This window comes from Eretmochelys imbricata, chromosome 1 (genome assembly GCF_965152235.1).
Source record: "Eretmochelys imbricata isolate rEreImb1 chromosome 1, rEreImb1.hap1, whole genome shotgun sequence".
NCBI lineage: Eukaryota > Metazoa > Chordata > Testudines > Cheloniidae > Eretmochelys > Eretmochelys imbricata.
The window spans coordinates 261,984,182-262,006,735 of NC_135572.1; the positions used below are offsets into that span (position 1 = coordinate 261,984,182).

The 22,554-nt window shown below is 42.4% G+C and overlaps 1 protein-coding gene across 1 annotated transcript in view; it reads left to right on the top strand.

Moving 5' to 3' along the window:
* ABTB3 (ankyrin repeat and BTB domain containing 3) overlaps nucleotides 1–22,554 on the top strand; it is a 272,945-nt gene that overhangs the window by 142,282 nt on the left and 108,109 nt on the right. Inside the window, exon 2 of the mRNA XM_077829043.1 lies at nucleotides 20,678–20,827. Coding sequence (XP_077685169.1) covers nucleotides 20,678–20,827 — 150 coding nt within the window. The remainder of the gene's footprint in view (nucleotides 1–20,677; nucleotides 20,828–22,554) is intronic.

A 22,554-nucleotide genomic window follows, 5' to 3' on the forward strand; every position in this document is an offset into this window, starting at 1 on the left:
TTCCTCTGCAACTGACTTGGAAGATCAAATATTTTAATGTATGTGAAGTACATGCTTATGTTACAACTGATGTGGACCTTGAACAATGAGTTCTTTCTCCAAGGTGCTGCAGGAAGGTGGCTTTGCAGGTTCGGTAGGTAGCGCCCTCTTTTCTGAGTCAGTGCGGACTAAATCCCTCACTGTGCTGCTTGAGCTGCCATCTCTCATATAAAGCATAAAACGGATCATCCCACAACACATTTTTTTACTCCATTCTCCCTACCCCTTAAACTCTGTGAGATGCAGTATTATCCTGCCGTAGGCAAAGCAGAAAAGCTCAGTATTCAACTCACCTCCTTAGCCTCAAATTGAAGGATAAGACAAGGTTCTTTCATATTTTCTAGTTGTCCTTACGATAGCACCATGGGAGCAGAGTTTAGTTGATCTGTGAGGGCCTTAAATGTAGATTTGTATAACTATTAATCTTCTTTGGGGGTTATAAATAAAGTTAAAACCTTAATTTCCATTTTTGTGTTTGTGAGAAAACTACAATGTTCTCAAGGGGTTGTTTTTTTTGTTTGTTTGTTTTTTGTTTTTGGCAGAAGTAAGTCTAACTCCAGATTAAAGAGTCCCCCTAGACCACAGGATTTTATACAATAACCCTTTAAATTATTTGAGATGAAAGTGATATACATTACTTGATCGCTCCATCAGCTGATGCTAACCTCAGTCTCAGTTTGAGGTAGTCATCCCTTATGCAGAGCTGGAAAGAGCAGTATAGGGTCACATTTTTATGTCAGTACTGAAGCCCTAGGGCAGTAATTGTAGGAGACAGTCTCCGTAAACTAAACATAGATTATTAAGAAGGAGGCTTAAATCCAGGACCTACATTAGCTTTCTCTGAAATGCTACAGTAGGTGAAGAAAATACAAAGCAAGTAAGTAAAAATAGCCTGCTGAAATATGTCAGTCCCCAGATGTGCTCAGGGTGCATCTAAAAATAACAGTGAATAGCACCGTCTTTGCCAGTAATTTTTGGACAAGGATGAAAATAACCTGGGGAAGCTACTAGCCAGGTACAGTAAGACATTTGAGAGATTCAGCCCTTAACTATGTTTCAGTGATACCCGAAATATCAATTCCCAGGTCCAAGCTAAGGCCTTGTCTACGCTGCCACTTTACAGCGCTGCAACTTTCTTGCTCAGGGGTGTGAAAAAACACCCCACTGAGTGCTGCAAGTTTCAGTGCTGTAACATGGCAGTGTAGACAGTGCACCAGCGCTGGGAGCTACTCCCCTCTTGGGGGTAGTTTTTTTACAGCGCTGGGAGAGCGCTTTCACATTGCTAGTGAAGACAGCCTAAGATTAGTTCACTCCCTTAAGCACAGACTCCTAGCTGTCACATTGGGCGTGGGAGAGGTGCATGTCTTTCTGGATTATAGTGTCCATCGTAGTGTGATGTAATGCCATTACAGAACTGTGGGAAGTAGGGGAAAGTATTTCTAGTGCTTTAAAAGTTAGGAGCACCTTTCCAAGGCACCATTTAAGCAAATCATTTAAGCACATGTTTAAATCTATACCCTATTCAGCTAAGTACATAGTTAACTTTATGAATTTGGCTCAGAAGAAACATATTTTGCTACCTTATGCAAACCTTGTGGCACAGAGGCTGGTCCAGATACAAAGTGGAATTTTATTATCTCTATATTACTTTGATAATGATATAGGAGAAGATCGTATCAGTTCTTGTCCTAATGAACAGTTTATCTCTTCTCACTAATAATACCTCAGTCAGAGTTGCAGTATATTTCTGTCCCTGAATATGATAAAACAAAGTCTTAAAAAGAACAAAACCAAAGGGATTGTATTGATGTACTTGATAGTCTGTTAATCACCAGTGTATCTGGTACTGTACAATTGGTCCATGGTGGAGCTTTCAGAGGCCTGTGTATCAAGGATGTCAATCAAGGATGTTGCCGGAGCACTGTGGCACAGTTTAGTTCACTGTAAATGAATGGCTGAATGAAAGGCACATAAACAGAGCTCTGTTAGTAAGAGATGGATTTATGTCTGCTACGGGGGGAGTCTTGAGGTGAAAAATAAATAAATAAATAGAAAGGGTGGGGGAGGGGGTTCACATCATAATACAGGCGCAGTCTGTTCTTTTGGTGATTCTGAGGGACAGCCACCATTATGTTTTATTATTTGTGTACTGTGTGTCACCATCATACCATAGCATTCTGCAGGATGCTATGTTATGTGCACTGTGATGCTGCAGCCATCAGTCAGTGACGCCATCAGCCCCAAATCTTGTGAACCCAATAGGATTGCAGGTTACATAACACAATCCAGATTCAGTATTTCTGGGCAAATTTTAAAAATTAAAGGAAAGTTACAGCTCCCCAACATAGGCACACTCTGGGGAATGCTGAACAGAAGAAAAACTAGTTTGTTTTCAAACTAAATTCTAAATAAAAGAAAGTGTATTGTTGGAACAATTTTAATGGGTTAATTTCTTAATTAAGCTCAAAGATAGTTGTTAGCCTGCTTTTTTCCAAGGTCAAAAGAAGCGTACTAGCAGGACTGGAGCCCATGAATTTGTGAACTTGATTTAGATTCGGGAACTCTGGATTTTCGTTGAAAGAAATTCATAATAATTACTTAGGACTTAGTTTTATTTTAGAAGTCAAAATGAACCCTATAATTGATTCATTTTCCCCATGACATTCGGCTGACACAATTAAAACTTGCTCAGAATTCCAGTCACTCCTGTAGTGTTATGCATTGCAATTAAGATTTCTGCAGGGTTTCAACTGTATGTTTTTACACTGACAGAAAATTAATCCTTTTTGAACCCTTGTCCTCTTCAAATACTCTAACCTTCATATTCTCATAGTTTTTATAGTTCCCTATACTTTAGAGTTATTGCCACTAAGAAGTGTAGGATAGATACCAATTTCTTATGCCCATCGCAGAGCATATAATTGGAATAAGTACAACTTTAATTAATTATAGAAACCACTTTAATAGCCTACATCAGGGAGAGAGTTCCAGGCCAAGTCTTAGGCTTGGTTGGCTCCAGGCATAAGATTTTGTTTAGACCCAAAAGTCTGGACGTATATCCATCATGGCAATAGAAGAAGTGCCATTGAACCATGAGTTAGAGCGTCTCAAGTTCCTGAGACCAAGTACTCCTTATGAATGAGACAGAGAACAAAGTGATAGTGCAATGTCCCTTTTCTTGGTGAAATCAGCAAAGGAATCACAGATTGAATACCACCATTGACAAGGCTCTAAGAGCCTGGTGACCGTAACCTGAAGATCTATTCTGACCCTCAGGAAGGAGGAAGCAGATATGTATCTCCTGTGAATTTACCTTGTGGAATGACCCATATTGTTTAAACCTTTCCAAAATTAAGAGATCTTTGTATCTGGGGTTTTGATTTCAGTCCGTCTCTATTCAATATCTCTATTCAATATGACATAACTAATCTTTATCAATCTATATTCATTTCAATAATTAACTTACCCATGTCTTATTACTTATAGAAGTAGTTTTTTAGAATTACAGTATAAACTTACAGTTGAATTGGATTCAGAGAGTGCAGTTCACCAGCCCTTTCCCATTCTTAACAAAAACAATGTGAAATCCAACGGGACCTTTTCTATATGTATTACAGGCAGAGCTGGTAGCACTGCCTAATAGTCAGGTTGCCTGATACTTCCCATTATAAAACCCTGTTTGCAGTTTTTATAACTTGTCCCAAATGGTTAAAGTTTGGCTGATGTTTTCCACCCTGGGTGTCTGCCTCAATGATTCAGCCATTTCCAAGAGCAAGGCTAGGGAATAAATGTTGTTTTGCAATATTTAAAAAATTCTGGCACCCTTTTCTTTGAGAGATCCTAGCACATTTCCCTCCCCCTATGCTTTGGAGGTTGGACAGGGGGGTGGCCTTTGTGTCACGGATGTGCCTTTTGCTGTTCCTGTGAAAATCTCCCCAAGTTTGTCCTCAGTATAAGTCTTCGACGAATCTCAGTTTGCACATACTCGGTAGAGACTTCTTAGAGCTTAGTAACTAAAATACCCGAAGGTTTTGTGCATACTGAACATGCGCCATCCCCTCACAACTCCTGCATGTGATTTGAATGTGCATAGGGATCCCTAAAGAGCAACTGAGCATGTTCCAGCCCAGGGCTATTTAAACAAAGCTGGACTTTCCCTGCAATGGCTGCTCTAGGCCCTGCTGTGGATCAGGCCCTGGAGCTGAGAACAGGGAGCTTGTCTCTCATGTGCTTTCACTGATCCTCCTTCCTGGATCCAGTCAGCCTAGAGGAGGAAGCCATCTAATTTGAATGCAGAGGAGACAAGAGCCAGACAGAGGGAGAAAAAAGAGTAAACTGGGACTGAAATAGGACAGTGAAAACCGTGACTGAGATTTGAGACAGGAGAAACCGGAACAAGTGGAGGGGAACAAAAGCTGTGAGGAAGGGAAGATAGAGCTGATGAGGAGCTAGGATATGGGGGAGGATCTAGGATTGGCTCAACAAAGAGAGAGTAGGACAAGGAGCCAGGGAGGTGTGGGAGACAGTGGAGACTGAGGCTGGATGAGGATCCTAGTGAGGGAGACTGGGACTGGGAGCCCGTGAGGGAGGGAAACAGGCAGTGGGGATGACTGGATGCTGGGAGGAAGGAAAGAGACAGGTCAGATTAAGAGCCCAGATGGGGAGAGTAGGACTGACTGGGCAAGGAGACTGGGAAGAGAAGCCTTAGGAGTGGAAACTGGGACAGATAGGTGAGAATTGGACTGGGATGAGGACCTGGGGAAGAGAGGTTGGCAGGGAGGGAGCAGAAGGATCTGTGTCCCCTAGAGCAGTGCTACTCAAAGTAGTGGTCCGCGGACCGGGAGCCATCGGCTGCCAGTCTGCGCCCACATTGGGGAAAAAAATTGCCAGTCCCCCAACATCAAATAGCTTGAGAAGCACTGACCTAAAGCACATTCCTCCCCAGAGCCTGAAATGGAACCCAAGATTCCTTGAATCTTCATCATTCCACTTCCGTCAGCAAATATTTGTGAAACCCTCTAACAAAGTGTGTCTCTCAACCCCCGTTATTGCTGGTTCACATGGAGGACAACAACCTTCGAGGGCTATCAGTTACTCTGTTAGCTCAAGTGGCAGAGGTCTGTGCAGTGGGTTTAAAGGTTCCAACCCTGCTGATGAACCATGTGGGTGTCAGTGTGATGCTATATGATAGAATTTCTGTTTTTTCAGTTTGCCTTTTTAAAAACCTAGGGAATTACATAAACACAAAACCCCTGACTTTGCACACTTAATGTTCTTTTAATGTAGAGTAGTGAAAAGTTAGGAAATGCCAGAATTAAGGTGTCTGTGCAATCTTAATTTGGCCCCTTTGTGAGTGTGCATTATGATACAGTCCTTAACAGCATGATCACATACTAATTTTCCCCCACAGGACCCTTACCTCATTCAGTGCACAGGATGGACCTACTCTGGGGGTGAATCGTGGTTGCGTAGTGAAGGAGACTGTTATCTGTGGGACTCCTGCTTCATTTACTGCAGAAGTTAGAAGGTGTATAGTGAACAGGGTGGCCACTGACACATCCCCAGAATGCAGGACACATCCAATTGGTTGTCCCTGTCCCTGCCCATATGACCCTGCCCCTGTCAGTTTACCATGTGCCATTTTGTAGAGCGTGCCATCCTGCCCTTGCCAGCGTGATCTTGTGCACACACTGTGTGTGAGTTCATGCTAGTGGGGGCAAAGCAGCATGCCTGTGATACTGGACAAAACTATGTCTGATTTTATATCAGTACCAGACAGGGGTCAAACCAAACAAAACAAGGACTGTCTGTCTTAAAACCGGACAAAAGACCTGCCTAGTTGTAAATGAGGCAGGTGATTCAATAAGGTAGTTGAATGGTGCTCTGGGAATTGGATTCTATCACTGCGTCTGCCACAGAGCTCCTATGTGATGCTAGTCAAGTCACTTAAACCAGACTTTTCACGGGTGATCACAAATTGTGTGTGTTCTCATTTCCTGGGTATCCAACGTGAGACCCTGAGGTCTGATGTGCAGAGGTGCTGAGCACTTGCAAATGTAGCTGAAGATAGTGGGGGCTGTACTATGAACACACACAGGTATGCAGTGCTTAGTACTCTTACAAATCAGTCTTAGAGGTCTGAAATTGTGCACTCAAAATTAGTGGAAACTTTTTACCTTAATTTTTTTGTGTCTCCGTTCCCCTCTGTAAAATGGGGATAATACCACCCCTCATCTCACAGAGATGATGTGAAAAAAATTAACTAATGTTTATGAAGCACTCAGATTCTGTAGTGTTGAGTGCCATAGAAAAACCCATGAGGAAATTATTAATTCTGACTTTAGAGCAAGGTTTGAACAGTGTGCCGTAAATAAGGCCCAGGGCCACGCGTTGAAGAGTGAGGAGAAAACATAATATTGAATAGCTGTTCATTATTTGAGCACCATCCGTGCGCTGAATGAGACAAGGGTCCTATGTAAAAAATAGTATGTTATCATGTAATTAAAGACTGTATCATGATACATATGTAGAAGGGGGTTGAAATAATGGTGCACAGGCAGCCTTAATTCTGGCATTTCCTAACTTTTGAAGTATTTGACTTTGCAACCTTAATGTACTTTGGACCTATTTTTTTGAGTGTAATATATATAGAAAGAGATGAATGTAAAAAGGTCAATCTAGCTTTATCGATATAGGTAGAAGGTCAAATCTGGTTATATATTTGACTTTGTATATAACCAGATTTAACCTTTTACCTTTGCAAGTAAGTACAACTTTTACTGGCTGGAAAAAATTGCTGGTATAATTTTCAGAAAATAAATTGGCTTATTTGAAGACTAAAATTGCATCTCTGTATGTTGGAAAATCCTGAGCTTGGAAATGAGAACTTTGCAAAGAAACCCTGAAAGGATCAAAGAGAACAAGTTAAATGTCTTCTTTAAAAAAAAAATCTTTGATCAATTACATTGGTAGCCATTAAGTTAGCAAATATATTGTACAGTAACATTTTGTTGTACTGTTATATGTACTTGGGATTTTTTAATCAGCTCCGTTGCATTTAAACTATTTTGTAAAAATGAGGTTTTGGTTAACCATTTTTTGACCACCAAGTCTGAAATACTCCTAGAGATATGAAATTTCTTTTTATATTTTTATTCAGTGGTTACATAAGGTGCTTGGCTGTCTGGTTCTTGCTCACATGCTGAGGGTGTGTAACTGATCACTTTATGTGGAACTGGTCCTGGGAAGGAATTTTCCCCCAGGTCAGATGTGGGGGGAGGGCCATTCGCCAGGAGAATATGGATATTTCTTATTTAATCAATTCACTGCCATTGCAGAGACCTCGGGCATTGATGTGCTTTGGTTCCTGCTATTCTCTGCCTGTGGCACAATAGTTTAGTCTCCTGTGGACTATAGTACTTTGTTCTAATTTTGGTTGCTGGCTTTAGTGTATGGGTGCTGGATGGTGTTGGTGGCCTATGATATACAAGAAGTCAGATTAGGTGATCTGATGGTCCCTTCTGGCCTTAAACTCTATGACTCTAAGAATTCTACCAGATATGTGCTGACACTTACTGGTAGGGACAGAACTGATTAATTTTTAGCTAACCCTATCAGAGGCCTGGACCAACAAATCCATGATATTAACAAGTGATTTCTGCTCAAACCAATCAGAATTTTTTAACAGTATTTAGCTTCTTCTTAGGCCTGGTCCACACTGGAGAGGTGGATGGGGGGATCGACCTAAGATACAAAACTTCAGCTACGAAAATAGCGCAGCTGAAGTCGATGTATCTTAGGTCGACTTACCTCGTGTCCTCACGGCTCGGGGTCGACTGCTGCCGCTCCCCTGATGACTCTGCTTCCGCCTTTTGCTGCGGTGGAGTACAGGAGTCTACGGCAGAGCGATCAGGGATCGATTTATCACATCTACACTAGACGCGATAAATCGATCCATCACTGCCTGCCGATCCGACGGCTAGTGTGGATGTACCCTTAGTAAAGATCCTAGCCTACTTAAACACATACTTAAAGATGAGTATATACTTAAGTAGTTGGCTGAATTGGGGCCCAAGGACAGCATATTGGTAGTCAGTGCAACCATCCTGACCTGAGCTAAATCATTTGCAAGTGAAAACATTGGATTTAAACACACCCCTCTTCAAATGAGAAACTTCACTGAACTTGAAGCAGGATCTTGGAATGCACAACCTACCAGCAGTTATTGGTAGACATACTGCTAATGGGTTGATCTGGGATTTGAGAATTCCAGAATTTTTCAGAAATCCTTCCACAGATAGATAATAACAGTTGAATCAACCAGATCTGAATCAATCAGATCTGTCCTATCTAGGTATTTATAGTGATCTCATCATGATGGTAAGTAAACGCATACTAGACAACTGAGGTGATGGAATACCACTCTAAGGCAAATAAATATCCCTGTATGTTTCTACAAACGTTATATTTCTTTAATTTCACTAAGGTCTGGGCCTTAACATCAGGCCTTGGTAATTTTACAGACTCATTTGGAAAGGGTGGAGTTGTAAACCAAAGCAACAGCTGATGTTCACCTTTTCAGACAGTTGGGTGAAACTTCTGGTTCGTTTTGTTGGTTAATACCCTACTCTTTATCCGGGGGTCTCAGCACACTCAGAATCACCTGGAATTCTCGGCACTGGGGGGTAAAATTCTGGCCCTATTGAAGTCAAGGAGATTTTTGTCATTGACTTCAGCAGGGCTAACATTTCACCTCTGAAGCATTATGTTATTTAACAGCTGTACCATTTTTTGTTCATATCTATGTCTCCATGTGTTTTAGGTCCTGGATGCTATTTATTGCCCAATTCAGGAAAGCACAAAATCACATGCTTTACAGTAACCATGTATTTAATTCCCATTGATTTCAATGCTTAAAGCTAAGCATGTGCTTAAGGGCCCTCCCTGAATCCCTGTGTTTCCCTACATTGGGATCTATAAATTGCTTTTCTGTCAGTGCACTGTGCGTTGTTCAGGTACAAGGCTCTTGCACATCTGATTTCAAGCTGGTGTGGAAGTCCCTTCCACAAAAGTTCATACCAACGACTCAATATTTTAAAAGTATGAATGAAGCATTTTGGTTTTTTTAATTCTTTTACATGTATTGTTACAGTATTTTGTATAGCACCTTGGTGTAGGTAAAAGGTGCTTTATAAATCTTACAATAAGAATCTACCTTCCCACAACTGTCTTGTCACCTCCCAGTCTATCATTTACACCTGTCTTTGTACCTGTAGATGTGTCCATATATGTATGTGTATATATATAATATACTGATGCTCAGGTGTATTTTGGCATGACTGTTCTGTGGACCACAGAATTATCATCACACTCTTCACAATCCTATTTCATCTGCTCATATGATGGACACCTCTGGAATGTACAGACTGCATTTGGTTGCAGTTTGGAAGAGGCCAACATTTCAACTGAGCCTCATGTATTTCTCCTGTTATGTATTTCTCACAGACATACAACAGTTGAGGATGTCCAAAAGGGAAGGAAAAAATTTGGCCAAAGGCTCCACTTCTCCTGTTGTGAAAAGTGCCATAGAGTCTTTAATGATAATGCAGAGCAGACAGAAAATTAATTTTTTTAAGGGTGAAATGCTTTCACCCAGCAAACTGCATGGTATTCCTTGTAGCTACTTTGGAATAAAAAAAGACTCAGTAGACCCCAGCAGTACTGAAACTATGGTCATGTGGAGTCGAGGGATTCCACGAACACTGCCTATGCCAAAAAAGCCAAATACACCTAGATGAATAAAGGAACATATAGAAAGTAAGGGAAAAATAATCTTCTTATGATGAGCATTTCACAGATATAAAAATATATTTGCAGTACCTTGTTAAAAGGATCATTTCAAACACCAGGTACTTGGCAGATATTGTAAAAGTCCCATAAAAATGCATTGTGTTTGCATGTGCAGAAGGGGGATCGTTGCAACATACAGGGTTTATTTCACTGTCATACATTTGTAAATAAAATACTCAGTCTCTGGTTGTTTCAAAAAGTCCAAAATAATGTTGGCAGCAGAGGTTAAGTAGTTCACAAGTGCCTTCCAAGTCATGCTTAGTCTGTTGCTACTTAAACAGCAGACCATACTTGACTTTATATTTACTTGTTTAGGAAATATGCCTTATCAGCATAGTTGTTTTTCTGCTTCACACACATCACAGTCACTAAACAGGAAATCATCTGTCATGGTCGGTCAGTCTAAGGGATTGATGGTGAATGAAAGAATGAAATTACACATTTTAAAAAAACCTATTAAATCATCTAGTCCTCCTAGCAGGAGCTCAGAGGGCTGTTCCCTACAATAACAAATTATTATCATGTTCTTTGTAATTTTGAATGACTCAAGCAACAGAAATTCCACTAACTCACTGTGTCTTGGGCCTTATTGTTAGGAAATATTTCTTGATGTTTAACTTAAATTGTTCTTGTGCAGTTTCATATTATTATTCATAGTTATTTTGATGAGGACCATTCTAAATATTCCTTTCCTTCTTGGTGTTTATGCTCTTCCAATACTTGTAGATACGTTACCAGGATATCTTTAGTCATCACATAGCCAGACTATATATTGGAAGGCCTTAGTTCTTGTAATCTTTCTGCATAAGCCAATGCCTATAGCCTATTAACCACTTTGTTCCCCTTCTCAAAATTCCCTTAAGTTCATCAGTGTTTTCTGGTACTGTGATACCAAGAACTGCATGCGGTTTCTGTTCACAGTCTTCCTAGTCTAGTACCATTTCACAGAGAGTGAAAATTATACCAATCTTTGCTTCACTGCGCCAGATACCTCCTGTCAAATAATGTCACATTTTTGTGACTTTTTAAAAACAGCTCCTAGGGAAGATGATTTAAACTTGAAAGCTGGTGTATTCATAGTGTGTAGGTCATAGATTTGCCTTTCGATTATCTGGTGAAAATCAGATTTGATGTAAAATTATACGTGTTTACAAAATGCACTCTGTGCATATGTACTGGATTATGTTAAATGATAAAACTAACAGTCTCCAAGAAGAGCTCACAGCTCAGGAGATATACAGTGTTTTCACTCTCAGCAACGACTGCATAAAAATTCCCCCAAGGGTGTTTGTGGTGCAGCATTGAAGGACTGTTTCTGCTTGGACCCATGGAGAGCATACAGCAGTGTGTGGCAGTTGCCCTTCTCCTTTCCACCTCTACTGCGCTCTCTCTACTGCCTGTTTGGTGGGTCCCCAGGTGCAGTGAGCTACCATCCACTCCATATGTTCCCCACTGTGGTCAATTTCAGTTTCTAAACTGGCAGTGTAAATCTGGCTGTTGCATATCTTGGCTAATCTCAAACCAAAGTAGAACCTTCTGGCACTATATGTCTTTCAGTTTGCTAAATCTTTCAACAATGGTACATTTTGCTTTTCTATGGCACCTTCCATCCAAGCATCTCAAAATGTTTTCCAGGCATTAATGAATCAGACCGATTAATGAATAAGGATTTGACAAGAAAATTGTGCCAGAGTGATTAAATGAGTTGACTAAGGTCACAAAGCAAGCCAGCCATGGAGTTGAGAATAAAATCCCTGTTTCTTGATTTTTCCTTTAATTGCTCAACAACGCTCCCTTGTATGTATAATATAATTTTAAAAACCATTTCAATCTTCTTTGTATAGCTAATTTAAACCAACATTTCTTTCCTCCCCCTAAATTTAATTGATGTATCTTTTCACTGAGGAAAAAGAATCAGTGTATGACATTATTTTCACTTTAAGGTTGTTTGCAGGGCTACAGTGTTATGCATTAAATAATGTAACCAGATTTTTTGAAGATGCCACAAGAATTGTTTACACTCTAGTTAGTGTTTTCAAAAGCTAATAGACTATATTATCTTGTAATAACAGATCAATTATACATCTCTTTTAGGCAGGATGTTTTTCTCCAAAATTAGTTTTATAATTATACACACCTCCATTAAGACTGCAGAGTATATTTTCAATAAATGGAAAGGATTCACTAGAGAGAATACTTATTAAAATGTGCAGGCAGTTCTGCATTTTATAAAGCAAAGCTGTACTTCTCAAAGCCTTCTGCATCTACAGAATATAAATATTGAGTAGTACATCGGGTATTTAAATAAGCCAATCACAAAAGGATTTTTAAAGCTGATTTTATCTTATGTTGTTTCTTTTCTTTGTCTCGTTTCTTTATTTCTCTTTAATTTTCTTTGTTTCCCCCACTATCGTTCCAGATGTCTCACTCTTTCACTTTGCTCTTCAAACAAGTTACACTCTTCTGTAGTGACATTCTGCTCCTGAGTATAGTCTCATTATGGCATGTACAACACCCGGATGAGAGCCATACTTGCTATCACCATGTTTAAACAGACTACCATAGCATATATTCTTTGAGTGTCAGTTGTGGGTTGATGTTGTCTGAGCACGGTTTCTTTGGAGCTGAGTTTGAATGTATCTAAACTCTGTTTTAAAGCCAGTGTAGACAGGACCTTCAATCCCAATATTGTATCCCCAATCTTTTGCCTTCCCTTTTTGGTTTCTCCTGCTCTCTCATTCAATCGCTTTACTTTTGCTATCAGTTCTGACTGTACTTCATGGATCCCAATTTGGTATTATGCCATGTCTCTTTCCTGTGTCTTTCCCTCCATAATATGCTGTATTTGTCTTTCTGGGCACTATGTGTGAAATTCTGCCCTCATTCAAATCAGTGGGAGTTTTGGCATTGACTTTAGTGGAGCCAGGATTTCATCCTACCTCCTTACTGTGACCTTGCTCCACTCTGGGCTAGTTTAAAACCTTTTTGCATAGGTTCCTCTTGCCGAGAATCCAATACACTGGTTCCCCAGCTGATCAAGGAGATTCTATGCTCTCAACTTTCCTTCCACAGAAGAAGACCCATGTGATATGAAACTGAACCCCTTCAATCAGGTCTATCCCCTCCCTGATTTGGGATTTTAGGGCCACTCTACGATAGGCTTTTTTAACCAACTTCCCCTATTCTAAGCTGGGGTTGAGGGGGGTGAGAAAAATACAAGACAATTTGGAACTAACAAGATACTTGCAAAACTTCACTGTTCAATTGCACTGCATTTCTTGCTTCCTATCCCCCTTCTTGTGGTCTCCTTGGATGGTAAGCTCTGGGTGCAGGGATCGTCCATGTCCTCATTTTAATCTGTAAAGCATCTAGTGCACTGTTGACACTATTTAAATCATCATCATCATCACAATCCATTATCATAAACAATACAGATCTCAATGGGAAGGTGGGGAAAAGACATAGAGGGTACAGTGAATATTAAATAAGTCCTAAGCATACTATGAAATGTTGTTGCAAAAATAACCCGTGACATTCTCCGGCTATATGTCTTGTACAGAGGATTCTCATGTAAAACTAGGAAGGTAATAACTGCTATACGCAGCATTGATGCAATCACATTTTGGCAGAGACTGTACCATTCTGGAGTCGCCAGTAGAACAATTAATACTACAATAGACCAATGGAGGGAACTAAGGCGTTATCACTGGAGCGGGCATTCAAAAAGAGGTTAGATAAAACTCGTGTGGGAATGAAATAGGGAAAAGTTTTGCATGATGTGTAATGTCTGAACACTTGACTCAGAGAATCTTTTTCATCCTTTCATTTCATGATTCTATGGCATGCCAATTTAGCGGAAACTGCCCCCCTACTCATTTTTTTATTGTGTGGCATCATTTTATTTTCAGACTAGACTTAAAAACAGAGGTTCTGGTCTGCATGGCCATTAACAACCCAGGGCACTTTTCATAAAAGTATGGACTTTGTTCCGAAATGACCCCTCTCCAAACAGCTCAGCAACACGCTGTGTGTTGATTTGTGGCCACTCTCCGCCATGCAGGTGGTTGCATTTCAATGGAGCTAAATATTGTTTCTGAAGTACTTTCAGGCCCCTTGGGAGGAAAGGTGCTGTTTAAACATTAGAAATTTTTATTATTACCAACTTGTCAAAAAATGAAGCGGTGACATTTTCAATTAACTTTTACTAAGCTTGAAGTGCCTGGGTATCTTGTGCGTGTGAGCTTAATTAGGTGCTTATTAATATCACAGTATTGTGCAGAGGTGCAGCTAGAATGATGATCCGTATTAGACATCTCTACAGCAGGTCCTCCTAGCTCTGCTCAGGGAAAAAAGGAGAGTCTGGAGCCGGTAGAAAGGTTTTATTTTTGTTTGTTTGTTTTAAGGATATTTTTCATGGAGTCTTTCAGTTCTAGGTCACTGGCTTGATTGACTACCACTCAGATCAGCAATGGCCAAAAATCATTACCCTTGGATGGCTGTTTGGTGGCCTTTGTGAAATTGGTTTGTTGTTTAAGAGTCCCAGGGTATGTCTACACTACGGAATAAGGTCGAATTTATAGAAGTCGGTTTTTTAGAAATCTGTTTTATATTTTCGAGTGTGTGTGTCCCCACAGAAAATGCTCTAAGTCCATTAAGTGCATTAACTCGGCGGAGTGCTTCCACAGTACCGAGGCTAGAGTCGACTTCCGGAGTGTTGCACTGTGGATAGCTATCCCACAGTTCCCGCAGTCTCCGCTGCCCATTGGAATTCTGGATTGAGATCCCAATGCCTGATGGGGCTAAAACATTGTCGCACGTGGTTCTGGGTACATATCATCAGGCCCCCGTTCCCTCCCTCCCTCCGTGAAAGCAAGGGCAGACAATCGTTTCGCGCCTTTTTTCCTGAGTTACCTGTGCAGACGCCATACCACGGCAAGCATGGAGCCCGCTCAGGTAACTGTCACCCTATGTCTCCTGGGTGCTGGCAGACGCGGTGCGGCTTTGCTACACAGTAGCAGCAACCCCTTGCCTTGTGACAGCAGACGGTACAGTACGACTGGTAGCCGTCATCGTCATGTCCGAGGTGCTCCTGGCCACATTGGCTGGGAGCTCCTGGACAGACATGGGTGCAGGGACTTAATTTAGAGTGACTTGACCAGGTCATTCTCTTTAGTCCTGCAGTCAATCCTATTGAACTGTCTTATGGTGAACAGGCAGGCGATATGGATTGCTAGCAGTCGTACTGTACCATCTTCTGCCGGGCAGGCAAGAGATGAGGATGGCTAGCAGTCGTACTGTACCATCTTCTGCCGAGCAGCCATGAGATGTGGATGGCATGAAATCCTTCTGCACCGTCTGCTGCCAGCCAAAGATGTAAAAGATAGATGGAGTGGATCAAAACAAGAAATAGACCAGATGTGTTTTGTACTCATTTGCTTCCCCCCCTCCCCTGTCTAGGGGACTCATTCCTCTAGGTCACACTGCAGTCACTCACAGAGAAGGTGCAGCGAGGTAAATCTAGCCATGTATCAATCAGAGGCCAGGCTAACCTCCTTGATCCAATAAGAACAATAACTTAGGTGCACCATTTCTTATTGGAACCCTCCGTGAAGTCCTGCCTGAAATACTCCTTGATGTAAAGACACCCCCTTTGTTGATTTTAGCTCCCTGAAGCCAACCCTGTAAGCCGTGTCGTCAGTCGCCCCTCCCTCCGTCAGAGCAATGGCAGACAATCATTCCGCGCCTTTTTTCTGTGCGGACGCCATACCAAGGCAAGCATGGAGGCCGCTCAGCTCACTTTGGCAATTAGGAGCACATTAAACACCACACGCATTATCCAGCAGTATATGCAGCACCGGAACCTGGCAAAGCGATACCGGGCAAGGAGGCGACGTCAGCGCGGTCACGTGAGTGATCAGGACATGGACACAGATTTCTCTGAAAGCATGGGCCCTGCCAATGCATGCATCATGGTGCTAATGGGGCAGGTTCATGCTGTGTAACGCCGATTCTGGGCTCGGGAAACAAGCACAGACTGGTGGGACCGCATAGTGTTGCAGGGCTGGGACGATTCCCAGTGGCTGTGAAACTTTCGCATGCGTAAGGGCACTTTCATGGAACTTTGTGACTTGCTTTCCCCTGCCCTGAGGCGCATGAATACCAAGATGAGAGCAGCCCTCACAGTTGAAAAGCGAGTGGCGATAGCCCTGTGGAAGCTTGCAACGCCAGACAGCTACCGGTCAGTTGGGAATCAATTTGGAGTGGGCAAACCTACTGTGGGGGCTGCTGTGATGCAAGTAGCCCACGCAATCAAAGATCTGCTGATATCAAGGGTAGTGACCCTGGGAAATGTGCAGGTCATAGTGGATGGCTTTGCTGCAATGGGATTCCCTAACTGTGGTGGGGCCATAGATGGAAACCATATCCCTATCTTGGCACCGGAGCACCAAGCCGCCGAGTACATAAACCGCAAGGGGTACTTTTTGATAGTGCTGCAAGCTCTGGTGGATCACAAGGGACGTTTCACCAACATCAACGTGGGATGGCCGGGAAAGGTACATGACACTCGCATCTTCAGGAACTCTGGTCTGTTTCAAAAGCTGCAGGAAGGGACTTTATTCCCAGACCAGAAAATAACTGTTGGGGATGTTGAAATGCCTATATGTATCCTTGGGGACCCAGCCTACCCCTTAATGCCATGGCTCATGAAGCCATACACAGGCAGCCTGGACAGTAGTCAGGAGCTGTTCAACTACAGGCTGAGCAAGTGCAGAATGGTGGTAGAATGTGCATTTGGACGTTTAAAGGCGCGCTGGCGCAGTTTACTGACTCGCTTAGACCTCAGCGAAACCAGTATTCCCACTGTTATTACTGCTTGCTGTGTGCTCCACAATATCTGTGAGAGTAAGGGGGAGACGTTTATGGCGGGGTGGGAGGTTGAGGCAAATCGCCTGGCTGCTGGTTACGCGCAGCCAGACACCAGGGCGGTTAGAAGAGCACAGGAGGGCGCGGTGTGCATCAGAGAAGCTTTGAAAACCAGTTTCATGACTGGCCAGGCTACGGTGTGAAAGTTCTGTTTGTTTCTCCTTGATGAAACCCCCCACCCCTTGGTTCACTCTACTTCCTAAGCTAACCACCCACCCCTCCTCCCTTCAATCATCGCTTGCAGAGGCAATAAAGTCATTGTTGCTTCACATTCATGCATTCTTTATTCATTCATCACACAAATGGGGGATGACTACCAAGGTAGCCCAGGAGGGGTGGTGGAGGAGGGAAGGAAAATGCCACACAGCACTTTAAAAGTTTACAACTTTAAAATTTATTGCATGCCAGCCTTCTTTTTTTGGGGCAATCCTCTGTGGTGGAGTGGCTGGTTGGCCGGAGGCCCCCCCCACCGCGTTCTTGGGCGTCTGGGTGTGGAGGCTATGGAACTTGGGGAGGAGGGCGGTTGGTTACAGAGGGGCTGCAGTGGCAGTCTGTGCTCCAGCTGCCTTTGCTGCAGCTCAACCATACACTGGAGCATACTGGTTTGGTCCTCCAGCAGCCTCAGCATTGAATCCTGCCTCCTCTCATCACGCTGCCGCCACATTTGAGCTTCAGCCCTCTCTTCAGCCCGCCACTTACTCTCTTCAGCCCGCCACTTACTCTCTTCAGCCCGCCACCTCTCCTCCCGGTCATTTTGTGCTTTCCTGCACTGTGACATTATTTGCCTCCACGCATTCGTCTGTGCTCTGTCAGTGTGGGAGGACAGCATGAGCTCGGAGAACATGTCATCGCGAGTGCGTTTTTTTTTCTTTCTAAGCTTCACTAGCCTCTGGGAAGGAGAAGATCCTGTGATCATTGAAACACATGCAGCTGGTGAAGAAAAAAAAAGGGACAGTGGTATTTAAAAAGACACATTTTATAAAACAGTGGCTACACTCTTTCAGGGTAATCCTTGCTGTTAACATTACATACATAGCACGTGTGCTTTCGTTACAAAGTCGCATTTTGCCTCCCCCCACCGCGTGGCTACCCCCTCAACCTTCCCCCCTCCCTGTGGCTAACAGCGGGGAACATTTCTGTTTAGCCACAGGCAAACAGCCCAGCAGGAATGGGCTCCTCTGAGTGTCCCCTGAAGAAAAGCACTCTATTTCAACCAGGTGACCATGAATTATATCTCACTCTCCTGAGGATAACACAGAGAGATAAAGAACGGATGTTGTTTGAATGCCAGCAAACATACACTGCAATGCTTTGTTGTACAATGATTCCCGAGTACGTGTTACTGGCCTGGAGTGGTAAAGTGTCCTACCATGAAGGACACAATAAGGCTGCCCTCCCCAGAAACCTTTTGCAAAGGCTTTAGGAGTACATCTAGGAGAACCGCGAATGCCAGGGCAAAGTAATCCTTTCACATGCTTGCTTTTAAACCATGTATAGTATTTTAAAAGGTACACTCACCAGAGGTCCCTTTTCCGCCTGCTGGGTCCAGGAGGCAGCCTTGGGTGGGTTCGGGGGGTACTGGCTCCAGGTCCAGGGTGAGAAACAGTTCCTGGCTGTCGGGAAAACCGGTTTCTCCGCTTGCTTGCTGTGAGCTATCTACAACCTCATCATCATCATCATCTTCTTCGTCCCCAAAACCTGCTTCCGTATTGCCTCCATCTCCATTGAAGGAGTCAAACAACACGGCTGGGGTAGTGGTGGCTGAACCCCCTAAAATGGCATGCAGCTCATCATAGAAGCGGCATGTTTGGGGCTCTGACCCGGAGCGGCCGTTCGCCTCTCTAGTTTTCTGGTAGGCTTGCCTCAGCTCCTTCAGTTTCACGTGGCACTGCTTCGGGTCCCTGTTATGGCCTCTGTCCTTCATGCCCTGGGAGATTTTGACAAAGGTTTTGGCATTTCGAAAACTGGAACGGAGTTCTGATAGCACAGATTCCTCTCCCCAAACAGCGATCAGATCCCATACCTCCCGTTCAGTCCATGCTGGAGCTCTTTTGCGATTCTGGGACTCCATCATGATCACCTGTGCTGATGAGCTCTGCATGGTCACCTGCAGCTTGCCACGCTGGCCCCAAACAGGAAATGAGATTCAAAAGTTCGCGGTTCTTTTCCTGTCTACCTGGCCAGTGCATCTGAGTTGAGAGTGCTGTTCAGAGCGGTCACAATGGAGCACTCTGGGATAGCTCCCGGAGGCCAATACCATCGAATTGTGTCCACAGTACCCCAAATTCGAGCCGGCAAGGCCGATTTAAGCGCTAATCCACTTGTCAGGGGTGGAGTAAGGAAATCGATTTTAAGAGCCCTTTAAGTCGAAATAAAGGGCTTCATTGTGTGGACGGGTGCAGGTTTACATCGATTTAATGCTGCTAAATTCGACCTAAAGTCCTAGTGTAGACCAGGGCCCAGAGGTAGCCACTTTACAAATAGCTCCTCAGTTCATGTTCATTGGCTAGATTAGTAGCATTTACATCAGAGAGAGGCCAAGTATCTAATGGGACAGGGAAACTGAATTATTCCCTCTTCCTCAAGAAAAGCATTGGGGTACATTATTGGGCTGGTGGGGGGCTGTGCCTGTTGGTGTACTTGTTTTGTAATGTCTGGTTGGTCTGTATGGTTGTCAGTCCATCACCTTTCACAAGCACTAAAAAAAAAAACCCACATAATTTTTTGTCCATATTTTTCAACATCTACCTTTTTACCACAGAGGCATCAAAGCTTTGCAAATTGCACAGGCAGCTATAGGGCCACATTTATCCTTGGCATAAGCAAGTGCAATACTCCATTGACTTCAGTGACTTTAGTTGAGGTGACTTCAATGGACCTGCATCTGCTTATGCCAAGGGTGAATTTGCCTCATGGAATGTGATACTGTTGACATCATGGCACATAGTGCACTGTTCACATACCTCAAAAAAGGGAGAATTGTTTCTGCCTCAACCACACTTTGATGTCACTAATATCTATGGTTTGAGTTTGGTGTTAGGGCTTTTAATAAGTTCTGTTCTGCAGTATGAAAATGATTTTCAAATTATAAACATTTGTTTCTTATATGTGTTTGATTAGATATGCTCTCCGAATGTTACTGTTGTGTCTGAATGAATGTATATCTGAGTTGGTCCATTTGGTAGGACAGTACATTGGCTTTATTCACCTCAGAGAAAGTGCATTACAGTTAAACTACTCTTGTGATTCTTCTGCATTATAGGCAGAGGTTCAAAACTTAAAACAGTTAAACAGCCAGGAGTTACATTTGCAGAACAAAAGCAATAAGTTTCTAGATGTCATTGCAGACAGCTTGATACTGTCCATTGTTTTGACAGTTAGAAATAGAATTTTCCTTATAGAAAGGTCCTATAATATTTTATAGAGAATAACCTTTCTATATAGAGGTTTTGAAACTAACCTACAGAATTCTATAGATAGAATTTTCTATTGAATTTGGTTGTTTTTAGAGTAATTTTCATAGAGCCCTGTTTAATTTCTCTGGAATGCTGTTGACTTCATCTCGATAAAATTCTACAGGACTTTCCTCTAAAAGTTATCCCCAGAATGGACAATGGCAACATGAGAGACTTAAGGGTATTCTGAAAAGTTAATGAGGGGCATTTTTGAGTATCTGACTCAGCTGCAATATTGTGTTATGTTTATATTATATGGCGTTTGTTTTATTAAAAAAACATAGGTATATTTTGAACTCCAAACACATCCTCTTGAAACATATACAGCAAGGTCTGACTGTAACAGCAACTGTCCATAGTGACTAAAATGACAATGGTCTTTTCTTTTCTCTCTCTTTTATTAACTCTAGGTGTTCTCTGCCTGCCAGACAGTCTGAACCTTCACAAAGACCAGCAAAGGTCAAATAAGCCAGGCGAAGTACAGATGTTTAGCCAATCAGAGTTAAGGACCATAGAGCAATCCTTGCTCGCTACCCGGGTGGGAAGCATTACCGAACTCAGTAAGTGCAACATCATTTATGTTCTTTTTTCCTCTTAAAGTAAAACAAAAAACCCAATGTATTATATGTTTCTATAAAAGACAGGCTGAAGCGCTATCAAGGGAGACTTCTTTAATAGTGGGAAGAAGGAGGGCCTTATTTGCTCCACAGAGATCCCACTGGTCAGTTTGGAAGCTGAAGGGTGGAACAAGGACTTAGAAGAGAGGAGTGTGAGTGTGTAGATGATACTCACAAACATACAAATGACTCCATTAGAATTTCAGAAGATCCTTCATCCCCACTTTCCCTCCCTCCACTTCCAGTGGGAGAAAAAACAAAACTTATAGAACACAAATTAGCTGCCTGGAAAATAAATTATTTGTTATTAATCAAAACACTTTTGGGGCAATATGATAAGCTGCTATACCTGTCACAGTTCTAAAGCTTTGATTTCAGTACAAATAAATTATTTATAGTTCCCTGAACACCATAGACATGTTTTGTTTGTAGGACGCAAATGCTCTGTGAATCCTAATGCAATGTAAAAACTCAGGGGTTGTAGGTGCATTTCTTTTTAGGGTTTCCCTGAAGGCAGAAACCTGATATCACGTTTATACTGTGTCCTCAAATTCAAATATTTAGCTGATTTCGTAGTTCTATGCAGTGTTTTCCCCAGGAATTGAAATTAGGGGGGGGGGTGTTCAAATTTACGGGGGGGAGGGGGTCAGGATGAGGAGTGAGATCATGAGGGTGTAGGTGGGCTCTATGGCATCATAGTAAAAACTGAAAAATGTTTCATGACCATTTTATTAGATTTTAAAATCATCACACAAATTAAAGTTGGCTACTCAAGCCTTCTATGAAGCACTACATCTACATCCCTCTTGGTTTCTTCTTATAATTTTCCACAACTCTGTTAATGAACTTCTTGAATGCAATGCATTCATCTTTGGTGGCTTCTCGTGTGTCCGGTACTTCCATTCCTTCAATTGATATGCTCATTAGTTCATTCACATGATCAGGCAGAAGACGACTTCTTTCAAAACACAAAATTCTATTCAATGATGAAAAAGAACGCTCAGCTGTAGCTGTTGTGAGTGGGAGTAGCAAGAGATGAATTCCTACTTCTTTCAGCCCAGGAAACATAGCATAAAGATTGGGCTGAGCCACTAGAGATGATAAAAAATAAGTTGAAGTCAAATCTTCATTCACTCGTCATATGATATTCCACTCTGGGTTCAAATTCCCTATTGTGTCCTGATCACCTGGCAGCCCCATTGCTGGTTGTGCCTCACTCCATTCAGCTGTCGGTGTTTTATAAGACAGGGATCTGTTAAAGCTACGTAGAGGTTGAGTAGAATCTAGAAGTCGCTGTTGTAGATTTTTAAGAATCAAGTCTGTGTACTTTTTCAGTTGTCTTAACAAACACTTATTGTCCTCTTCACTTAAGGATTCAATATAAATGCCTTCATTAGTCAACTTCTGGACTGAAGTCTTTGCTTCTTCCAATACTTTTTCAGTGGATAGCTCTCTGATTGATACAAATGTAGCTTCTATTGCTGGACAAAGATCTACTACTGTTGTAGCAGATGCCCGGATGGCATTGTTTAATGACCCAAGTGGTTTCGACAGTAGACTTACAAGAGAGAGAATGGCAATAGTCTTCTCTGAACGTAGTAGCAAAAGTAATCCACCAGCCTCACTACTTAGATCCATCCATTCTTGGTAGACACTTTCCAAAGCCAGTA